Source organism: Myxocyprinus asiaticus, chromosome 48 (assembly GCF_019703515.2).
Source record: "Myxocyprinus asiaticus isolate MX2 ecotype Aquarium Trade chromosome 48, UBuf_Myxa_2, whole genome shotgun sequence".
NCBI classification, from domain to species: Eukaryota; Metazoa; Chordata; class Actinopteri; order Cypriniformes; family Catostomidae; genus Myxocyprinus; species Myxocyprinus asiaticus.
Window position 1 is genome coordinate 27,723,146 of NC_059391.1, and position 11,365 is coordinate 27,734,510.

Consider the following 11,365-nt stretch of genomic DNA (forward strand, 5'->3'; position numbering starts at 1 on the left):
ACATCACTTGAAACTAAAATATTAACCCGAAATGTCCTGTAGCTTCACTATGAACAGGTCAGATATGCTTCATAAACGCATTTCTGGTCTTACTGTGCATGATTCTCATGTGCATATTTGAGAAATTGTTCAATCAAAATGTTTACTTTTTCTGCCTCTGAATTACTTTCATGCAGATACAAGTCCAGATCAAGTCCAGTCCTACATTTTTTTTCCTATTAACTATCCTAGAAATGCCACATTATGGAGGTGAAATGAATCGCAAAGACTGTTTCATGTCGGCTTCACTCTCTCTCTCTCTCTCTCTCTCTCTCTCTCTTCCTTTATATGTCTCTCATTCTCTCTATTTTAGGTGGTAACCAACAGAGACACTCTAGAAACCTTGCTATGCATCGCTTACGTATTTGAAGTCTCAACCAGCGAGCATGGAGCTCAACATCATATCTACAGACTTGTCAAAGACTGACACTCAGACCCCTGACTTTACACCTACAGATGCCATCTATCCAATGCCAGAGCGCCCCCTACTGGCCTCAGCCTGACCTTTCTGTGGTTCTGCAAGGGTTGCAGGGGACATGGCTGCAAAAGACTTTCAAGTACTACTGTTCTGAGGCACAAACAGAAAAGTCTTCGCTACTGGAATCTTCTGGAAATCTGAATGTTTTCATTATTGTATAATGGAACTGTAATAGGACAATGCATGAAAAAGTTAATTTGTTTTCATTATTTCATCTCATATCAGCCAAAAAAGTGTTTGTGTTCGTGTTTGTTAACACAGTTGTGTGCACTGCACAAAATCATTTTCTTAATCAGTATTTTTTGTCTTGTTTTCTGGTGAAAATATCTAAACAGCCTTACGTTTTAAGCATATATATAACACAATTTAGTGAGGTTTAACACAAGAAGAAAAAAAACAATTGCCAATGGGCTGAAAAGATGCATTCCCTTGCTGAAAAACCAGCTAAAACCAGCCCAGATAGCACACGTACATCTCCGAGATGTCTGTTTAAGAGCATTTTATCTAGAAAGCATCACAATGTAATAAACATCTGCTAAACATCTTAAAAAGATCAGATTTACAAACATTCTAAATCATAAACGTCTCAAAGACATCTGCTGAACGTCTTATTGACATCTGAGAGAAAACGTGTTATAGATGTATTGCAGATGAGCTAACAACCTAAAAAATATGTCTTCCAGGATGTAAACACTCACATCAAATAGACGTGTGATAGGTGATGTATGTGTGCTATCAGGGAGCCGATTGGTTGTCTGGTTTTGGTCACCCAGCCTGGTCAGATAGCACACATACATCACTTCTTTTTTAATTTTTTAAAGTATTTTTTAGGTTGTTAGCTGAAAAGATCTAAAACAGACATCTCGGAGATGTACGTGTGCTATATGGGTACAGTTTCCCTTCAGATTCATTCAAGGGGTGGATTATGGCCTTTCAAAGTATTGAAATACCCGGCCTGGTCTGGCTATCTCAATACTGATCACGGTGCTACAACTTTACTTTGGCTCTGACAGTTCATTCTCCAGCCAGTATTTGCAGTATTCATAGATCTGCTGTATTTTGGAAAATGGAGTGTGAAAGCTACTTGGTTATCCGATCCAAGTTTCATTTGGCAAGTGGAAATGAGTCACAATACAGGGGGAAAACAGTATCAGTTCCTGCAAATCAGAATCCAGGCATGCACAGTTAGGATAATCCTCTCTGATTTCTCCACTCTGAATTAAAAACTTCTTGTCTGGAGAACAAAGAGCCAATGGTGTTTCACAAAGCAAGCTGGAAGCCTATTGACAAACCACAGAGTAAATCTTGAAATGATGGGACATATGAACATATTTTCAATGTGTGAGTAACGAATTAACTATCATGGAGGTCAACTTTTTGCAGAATTGTTTTTTTTTGGCCCCTAATCAGAACTAAACAAAAAGTGAAAAACATAAGTGTGGAAAAAAAAAAAAAAAACTAAAACAAATGCTATCTGGGCTGTTGCTATGGTTACACACTCTCAAGCGAACAACATTTTTGCTCATAAGCATCTTTTTTGGCGTCAGGTGAAAGTGGTTGAATTAACTTTTGAAAACCTGGTTGAAAAGTTGTATTATTATAAAATATACACAGTATAGCTGACATAACGCAACACAACGTCTAATTAAATAACTACTTTTTCAATAAAATTTCTGTCCTTAAAGAACAGTTCATCCAAAAATTAAAATTCTCTCATCATTTACTCCCCCATACAATGCAAGTGAATGGTGACCAAAACGTTAAAGCTCCAAAAAGCACATAAAGACAGCATAATAGTAATCCATACGACTCCAGTGGTTTAATCCATGTCTTGTGTGTTATATCAAAATATAATAATCCTTTTTCACTATTGTCATTGCATCGATCTATTGCCTAGGCACGATCATCATTTCAAGCTCGATTACACGTCCTAGTGCTTGACGCATGCGCAGAGCGCTAGGAAGTCGACAAGGAGACTGCTGATGTCATGATTTATAGTGAAAAAGGAGTTATATTTTGGTATGTTTTCACCCAAAATTGCTTGAATAGTTTCATAAGATATGGATTAAATCACTGGAGTTGCGTGGACAACCTTTATGCAGCGTAGAATTAAAATGATTTAGTATATTTGCTTTTGTTTTGACCTCCTTTTCCCCCTGTGTCTTGCCAACACGCAGGATACTTTTTAATGAAGAACGAAATTGAACCTCATTAATAAATGTGTTGTTGCAACACATGAAGGAGAGTTATTGAAATTACTGCACAGTAAGTTAAAGTTCATTTTTAGGCTACTTTTTTTTAGTTACAGTTTTTTAAACCAAACAAATCTCTTTACGCAATCACTGACATTTTATTCGATTCTAGAGAAGAGGATGGAGTAAAGGGATGAGCTCAAAACCATGGCGCGCGCGTCATGCGACTTTATCACACACCTGCGCAAGTTCAGCTCACCTGTGCACACCTGCGATAGACAAAACGAGATTCTCCAAACAAAATGACTTGACTTTTCAGCCTCGGAGTGGGAGCAAACCCGAACTAATCGCGCAATGACCGTTCCATGGAGTTTGCTGTCAATTCTGGGTTTGATCTGTTATTCAGACTCGAGGTGTTCTCCGACATCTTACTACAAAAACTGCTGGATCCGCAGGTATCCAGGACTATATGTGGATATAGAGGAATCACAACGGAGAGGAGCACAGATCCTTAAGGTTTATCAAGAAGAGACTGCATTAAAATGCAGTAGAACATGCTGCCTGACACGCAACTGTGAGTCCATGCTTTTTAATGAATTAATTCATTATAACTACAGGGTCCCCAAAAGTATTTGGACACTTAAGTTACACTTAAATATATGTGATTGCCATTGCATTAGACAACAACATGTCAAACCTTGAAAGATAGCACACAAGCATATGCTTCAAGCAAAACACCACATATAAAAAACTACTTTGTTAGGCTTTAAATGATAACACAATTGTAAAGTGCACCAAATTAAGATAAAAAGTATGGTGACATGTTGTGTCCATATTAAATGTGATGAACTCCACCTGTGGTTACTCTGCTAGGACAGTTGTGAAAACTTGATGGTAACTGACTTCATACATGCACTAAAAATCACCTAGACATTGAGCAAAATGGCTGAGGAAAGTGAAGTTAATTTAAAGCAAACTTGATATTTCTAATGCATTACTTTACATGCATGCATTTTCAGTGTGCCTTAAGTGACTAAATCTTTTTGGGGTCACTATACAGTACAAATACTGCAAAACAATGTACATAAAATAATACAGATAGGCATCAAATCATTCTCTAGTTGTGTCATATTGCTTAAAAATGTTTCCATTTTTGTCTGTGAAATAAATGTGTAATTAAATAATTATTGTTTCATAAGATTCAGAATAAAAAAAAAAAATTCAAGAATGATTGGGGTGCACTTTTGGATTGAATATCCATATTCTTGCAAAGAAAAATAAATCAAAGTCTTCATCATTTGGATATTGTAGGTGGTGTTTTAAATTATTTTATCAATTAATTGCACAGTCTCCTGCAACCTGGCTGTGTTTCATTACAACACCACTCAGGACAGTATTAACTGCTTTCATCTGCGATGTCCGACCCTTGAGAGCTGCGTTACACACCACAGAGGAAATGTCATCCTCTATAATGTTACTAAAGGTGAGAAACTACGCATATACAGTATCTTTACTTTAGTTTCAGGAAATGTAAAACCTTTCCTGTTATTTTTAATGGGGGGGGGGGGAATGGTGTAATTTAAAGTAATAATAACCATTAAATGATATATATATATATATATATATATATATATATATATATAATATATATATATATATATATATATATATATATATATATATATATAATGCTGAAAATCCAGCACAACATTACTGAGAGAACTACAATTCTAAACTAAACACATATTACAAGCTTGCTTTTAAATGATTTGATTGTGTTTTTTTGTCACTCAGGTGTGGATCCTGACCTGCTGGTTTTCGGGAAGCACTTTACCACCAACGTGCGTGTGTTGCCTCACATGTCGTCTTCGCGGCTCAATGTTTCAGAACCGCTGACCTCTGACAAGCGTCATTTCAACTATCCACCCAACCCTCCAGTTCGGTCTGTCAGTCCTGCTTCCACCATTTCGAAAAAACCCACAACTCCCCAACAAACCACTCGCTTTATTCCAACTATGCATGACATACATAATCACCTTGTTCAATGTACTACAAAACAGGTAACTACAACAGCTCCAAGCATTTCAGAAAAAGTTATACTGACTACTTTGCTGCCTAAAATGGACTTAATGCTCAATTCCGAACAGACTTCTACGTCACAGGGGGCATCAACAAATCTGCTTCATACGACAAGAACCACTGTCATACCTCAGACATATACACGTAGTACAAGCAGTAATGACACTTTAAACGACCGCAGCAGTCCAAACACAGCCCAACCAAGCTCCACAATGGCTACTTCGACTCCCGTCCCAATTACTGAATCTCAATCCATATCTATGTCCAGGACCACAACTTCCCAACAACCTTTGGGACTACAAACTACAGCTCAAAGAAGCACTGTCACAAAGACTACAAACTCTTTGAAAACACCTTCTCAAGACACAACACAATTCATCCCTCGAACCCTTGAGTATTCGGAAACTATGTCGCCAACAACTATTTTTAAGACAACCTTTGCCCAGACACAACCCAAAGCCTCAACGACCACGAAGTCTGTTATAGCGACCCCGATAATTGCGCCTTCACAAACCAAGAGCCAAATTACGGTGGTTTTCGAGGCTTCTAAATCGCCTCTACGAACTACTATTTCATCTCAAACAATTGCTTTCCAACCAAAAGAAACAACTACCAGTGATACAAGCAGCTTGAAGATGTCAACCCCCATTAGCCCAACCATAACAAATGACAGTTCAACAACGACAAGACATTTGACCCAAAGTTTTACCAACACCTTTAGTGGCGATTCCACAACCAGCAGTTCCACAAGCACCTTAAAGATCTTGACCGCTATGAACCCTACAACCACCATTGATGCTTCAACAATGACCAGGCATTTGACCCAAAGTTTTACGAACACCTATAGAAGTGATTCGGCAGCCACCAGTTACACTAGCACCTTAAAGTTGTCAACCACCACCATCCCAACAATCGCCATTGATGCTTCAACAACGACCAGACATCTGACCCAAAGTTTTACCAACACGTATAGGGGCGATTCAGCAACCACAAATTACCCTAGCACCTTAAAGTTGTCAACCACCACCATCCCAACAATCGCCATTGATGCTTTAACAATGACCAGACATCTGACCCAAAGTTTTACCAACACTTATAGGAGTGATTCGCCAACCACCATTTACACTAGCACCTTAAAGATGCCAACTCCCAGCAGCCCAACAACACCCCTCGATGATTCAAGAACCACCAGACAACTGAACCTAAGCATTTCACAAACCCTAATGGGTGAATCCGCAACCACAAACAGTTTGGGTTCCTCTTTAACTGCCCCTACCAGCAGCATGGTTGACAGCCAACCATACTCCAATGACACCAAGGGTTACATCAGTTGGAATATTACAACTGGTGATGCCCCTCGACCTGGTGGGGATGGAAGTTTGACATCGGTTTGGCATTTAGCGGCTTACACTGTACTGGTGGCCTTCGCTACCTGTGCGACCATAACGTTTGGCTGTTGTTGTTCCGTGTTTGTAGCTCTGGGCTGGAGGGGTCGTAAAAGACGGAAGGGCAGGTATAGGACAAATCTGAGGGGCAAAAGAGGCTCTATGCGACTCATCAAATATGTAATTGTAAGAGAGAGCTCGTAGAACTGGTTGATTTCATGGTCATGTTTCGTAGATGCTGCTAAAGTTTAATAATTTGGTTTAGGTCAAACTAAAGGTAAGAACTGAAAATGGGAGTTTTAAAGATTATAGTGGGATCATTTTCAAAACTACCTGAAAGAACAAGGCATTTGGTCAGTTTCTGATTTGTTTTGTATGATCAAACTGGGTCCACTAAACACCTTTACACTTATGTGCCATATATGGACTTGAAGAATGACAACATAGTCTTATGACAGCTTGCAATAATTCATACGAGATGGCGAAATCGTAAAACATTGTGTGACTTGGTTCATATGAAAAGGTACGATTTTTGTTCCCATTGAGACTAATCAACAAACAGATTTTAAAATCGATACAATACAGGCATCCAATTTTAGCTAGCTGAATTTTCACTAGTGACGAATTAGGAAAAATTGTAAGATGCGTTCAAAACCCCAATGTTTCTTTCTTCTATATTTAAATCATGATTAGGTTTAGGTTTGGATTAGGTGATAAACTTCATAATAACATTGTTTCATTTGTGTTTCCCTAATGGAGCACAACTAGTACGATTTCGCCATCTCATACAATTACAACGTATTATGACTTGTCATAAGACCGAGATGAGAGTAAACTTCAATGTCTAGGATTCAAATAACTATTATTCAAATCATACTTTTAAAAACCAAACCATTTACAAATATTAATTTTTCTGTTTTAAAGATTTCTGTGGTCAGACACTGCATAATGTCCATACCTTTTTAAAATTGTAACTTTTCTACAATTTATAAGATCTTGCTTTATAAAGTGAACCAATGAATGTATGCATTTTTCAGAAGTATTGGTGAAGAATTGGTTTTCTTGGACAGTCTTCGTCATGTAACACATACCTTTATAATGTAATTAAAAAGATGTATTATAATTTAAATATGCCTTTACAAATGTCACATATCCGATTGTATTCTTGGTAAATTGCTTAAAATGACTTTGTCTTCAATAAGACACAAATGGAGAAGTTTAACAGAATTTCCAAGCTGCTCGTTGCCATACTACATACTGTAACTGAATGGGTATGGATGGTGTCAAGCTACAAAAAAGCACTATAAAGGTATCAAAGAAGTAATCCATACGATTTGCTTACTATTTTCCAAGTGAGTACACCAGACTGATCTCACTGTAAATTTGACAACAGTAGGTCAAAAGTTCTGCTGCTAAAATCAGTCTGTGCTTACCAAAATTCGTATCACTGCCCCTAGTGGCCGAAGATGGAAGTATTCTTAAAGGGATAGTACACCCAAAAATGAAAATTCTCTCATTATTTACTCACCCTCATGATATCCCAGGTGTGTATGGCTTTCTTTCTTCACCAGAACACATTTAAAGAAAAAGCGAAAAACATGGTGTGAAAAAGACAAATATTTAAGTACTTTTTTTAAAACTCTAAATCATGCTTCTGGTGAGCAGCGGTACGCACGTGTGATGTAATCGCGTTGACATTTGAAACACATGAGAACTGGCGCATGTGCGACACACCTGGAAAAGCAGCGCTGTTTACAAAGTAGTCGAAGGAACGCTGTACAGAAGCTTTGTTGGTTTTGGTTTAGATCTGTATTTATCTGTTTCTTTACTCACAATGGTGCGTTTGTGTGCTTATCCTGGATGTCTCAACCGAGTGGACAACGTGAGATTACGTCTGTATCATGGCAATGCAAATACGTCACACGAAAGACCGCGTAAACTCAAGCGCTCTCGTGAAGCTTACCGGAAGCATTGGATAATAGTTCAAAAGTACTTAAATATGGATCTTTTTCACACCAAAAGCGATTGCTTTAGAAGACATTAATTTAACACTGGAGTTGTATGGATGACGTTTATGCCGACTGTCTGTGATTTTTGGAGCTTTAAAAGTCTGATCACCATCCACTTGCATTTTAAGGACCTACTGAGCTGAGACATTATTGTATTTTTCTTCAATGTGTTCTGGTGAAGAAAGAAAGTCATACACACCTGGGATATCATGAGGGTGAGTAAATAATGAGAGAATTTTCATTTTTGGGTGAACTGTCCCTTAAAGCGTATTGGCACATGAAAGCTCCAGTTTCCGGGTAAAATGTAAATCATTTTTGGAGCTCAACAGTGTCTGCACTTTCATAATATGAAAAAGAGCTGCTCTGATATTCTGCTAAACTTCTTCTTTTGAGTTTCATTTTTGGGTGAACCATTCTTAACACCTTAACAGCGCCATCAGATTTCTCATATTGCCGACATTTCATCTAGTGACGAAAGCACTGAAATTCAGATGCAATCGAGCAAAAAATAAACCAAACCAATCGAGACCACCTGACGTTCATTCTAGGCAGTTTGATGGTGGCTTTCAAGCAAGACAGTTCACAAGCTCGGGTTTGTTCTTAAAAGGCAGTTGGCAGCTAAGTGCTTTAAGATGCGCACGGCTGCTGCCGCCACTTTTAACATCCATCTGGAAAAGGCCGGAAGCTCTTGTTGAGGTGTTTGGTTTCTCCTTTCCCACAAGTGACAGCTCAGAGAAGGAACTAATGGAGTGGTGGGGTATTTTTTTACCTGACGTTTACTCAAAGCATCCTTTCAGTGTGGTGCTGGTTAATGGCATTTGATGCACATTTGAGGGCGTGTTTTGAGCTGGTGTGAGTGGAGTGGGTTTGAGTTTAATGTTCTTGAGGTAATTGTTCCAAGATATGAGGAATGAAGTGACCCAGTTTATATAAACAACACAATGTCTGATATCTAAGGGAACAGTTAACCCCAAAATGAAAATTTTGCCACTACTTGACATCAGAAATCAAGGTGCATGCAGGATTTCATTTCGGGTTACACACAGAAAAATGACCAAGTAGTGTACAGTTTTTGCAAAAATAGCACCAAAACAAAATTCTGGCCTATTTGAAAGAAGCATTTTTACATTTGCTGGAGAATGTGTAGCATTCATGTAACTATTGGCTACAAAGCATTTTTAAAGACTAGTTTACATGACGCAGCACTAGTTGAAGTTTCTCATAGTTACCTCTGACAATAGCATTTCGTTTCTGCGAATCGATTCAGACAACATCCTGTTGACCGATTTGCCAATCCATTGAAAAGAACCTACTCAAAAGAATGATTCATTCCCGAATCAGGCATCGCAAGTTCTGATTATAAACAGCCGAAAGAAATAAGGGAGACATGTCATGATTGCTGAAATATTCTTAGTAAATTATTTCTCAGGTCAGTCGGAGAACTGAAATAAAACAATACTACAACCCCAATCCTGAAAAAGTTTGGACAGTATGAAAAATGCTAGTAAAAACAAAAAGGAGTGATTTGTAAATTATATTCACCCTTTGCTATATTGAAAGCACCGCAACTACATATAATATGTTTTACCTTGTGAATTGTATTGTTTTTTTGAATATGTACAGTTATTTCAAATCAGATGAATGCAACACGCTCCAAAATGTTGAGACGGGGGCAATTTAAGACTAATAACAATTTGACAAGTTGAAATAACAAGGTGATGTGAAACAGGAGATGTTAAACAGGTGAGGCAATTGTGTCATAGTATATAAGGAGCCTCCAAAAACAGTCCTTCAAGTGCAAGGATAAATCGAGATTTGTCAATTTGCCAACAGATACTTCAGCAAATAATCCAGCACTTTGAGAACAATGTTCCCCAAAGACAAATTGGAAGGATTTGGGGCATTTCACCCTCTACAGTGCACAATATAGTTAAAAGATTCAAGGAATCTGGTCAAATCTCAGTGCGTAAAGGGCAAGACGAAAACCACTTCTGAATGCCTGTGATCTCTGATCCCTCAGACGTCACTGTCTTAAAAAACATCATTCATCTGTAATGGATATCATGAACATGGGCTTGGGATTACTTTAGTAAACTTTTATTAGTAAACACCATTCGCCGCTGCATCCACAGATGCAAGTTAAGACTTTACTATGTAAAGGAGAAGCCATACATCAACACTGTCCAGAAGCGCTGCCGACTTCTCTGGACTCGGTCTCATCTTAGATGGAAAGTAGAATAGTGGAATTGCATTTTGTGGTCTGAAGAGTCAACATTTAAAAAAAGTCTTTGAAAAACACAGTCGACGTGTTATCAGGGCCAAAGAGGAAAAGGACCATCCAAACTGTTATCAGCATTTGGTCCAATAGCCAGTGTCTGTATGGGCCAGGGGTGCGTCAGTGCCCATGGCATTGGTAACTCGCACATCTGTGAAAACACCATGAATACAGACAGATATGTATAAATTTTGGAGCATCATATACTGCCATCCAGCACCGACTTTTTCAGAGACGTCCCGGCATTTTCCAGCAGGACAACTTCAAACCACATACTGCCTGGATTACAAGTGCATGGCTGTGTGAGCAGAGAGTGTGGGTGCTAGATTGGCCTGCCTGCAGTCCTGACCATCTCCAATTGAGAATGTGTGGCACTTTATTAAGCACATCATATGGCAACGAAGACAATTGTTCAGCTAAAGCAATTCCACTTTCTAAACTTAACAAACTTGTGTCTTCAGTGCGCAAATGCGTAATAAGTGTTATTAGAAGAAATGGTGATGTTTCACAGTGGTAAACGCTCGACTGTCCCAACTTTTTTGGAGCGTGTTGCAATCATCTGATTTGAAATTACTATACATTTATAAAAAATAACAGAAATAATGAAATTCACATGGTAAAACATAATATAATGTGTAGTTGTAGAGCTTTCAATATAGCAAAGGGTGAAAATAATTTACAAATCACACATTTTTGTTTTATCAGCATTTTTCATACTTAACTTTTTTTGGAATTGGGGTTGTAGGTTAGGATGACCTAGTGGGGTTGAAATAAATTCCATTGGCAAATTTCATTGGGGTGAAATAAGCCTAAGGTTTGTGATAGAATTTATTGAAGAACATGAGTGCAAACGGCCAACCATCACTAACTATTTACCTTATTTTCCATTACATGTATTTCATTTTTAT

At 38.1% G+C, this 11,365-nt stretch overlaps 3 protein-coding genes across 3 annotated transcripts in view; 2 read left to right on the forward strand and 1 right to left on the reverse strand.

Moving 5' to 3' along the window:
- Positions 1 to 3,915, forward strand: part of LOC127437132 (transcriptional enhancer factor TEF-3-like) — a gene marked incomplete at its 5' end in the record, with an annotated part of 41,917 nt that extends 38,002 nt beyond the window's left edge. The window contains one exon of the mRNA XM_051691840.1: positions 353 to 3,915. Coding sequence (XP_051547800.1) covers positions 353 to 466 — 114 coding nt within the window. The remainder of the gene's footprint in view (positions 1 to 352) is intronic.
- The window catches only part of LOC127437111 (ribonuclease inhibitor-like), a 481,472-nt gene that overhangs the window by 158,820 nt on the left and 311,287 nt on the right, over positions 1 to 11,365 (reverse strand). The gene's annotated exons all lie outside the window — the stretch shown is intronic.
- LOC127437617 (mucin-5AC-like) lies at positions 3,064 to 7,650 on the forward strand. Its single transcript, XM_051692648.1, has 3 exons — positions 3,064 to 3,283; positions 4,058 to 4,192; positions 4,504 to 7,650. The coding sequence occupies exons 1-3, from the start codon at positions 3,064 to 3,066 to the stop codon at positions 6,375 to 6,377; spliced, it is 2,229 nt and encodes a 742-aa protein (XP_051548608.1). The 3' UTR covers positions 6,378 to 7,650.

Coding starts and splice junctions, on each gene's coding strand:
- LOC127437617 (XM_051692648.1), top strand. CDS start 3,064: ATGACCGTTCCATGGAGTTTGCTGTCAATTCTGGGTTTGATCTGTTAT. Junction 3,284..4,057: donor ATGCTGCCTGACACGCAACT/GTGAGTCCATGC, acceptor TTAATTGCACAG/TCTCCTGCAACCTGGCTGTG. Junction 4,193..4,503: donor CCTCTATAATGTTACTAAAG/GTGAGAAACTAC, acceptor TTTGTCACTCAG/GTGTGGATCCTGACCTGCTG.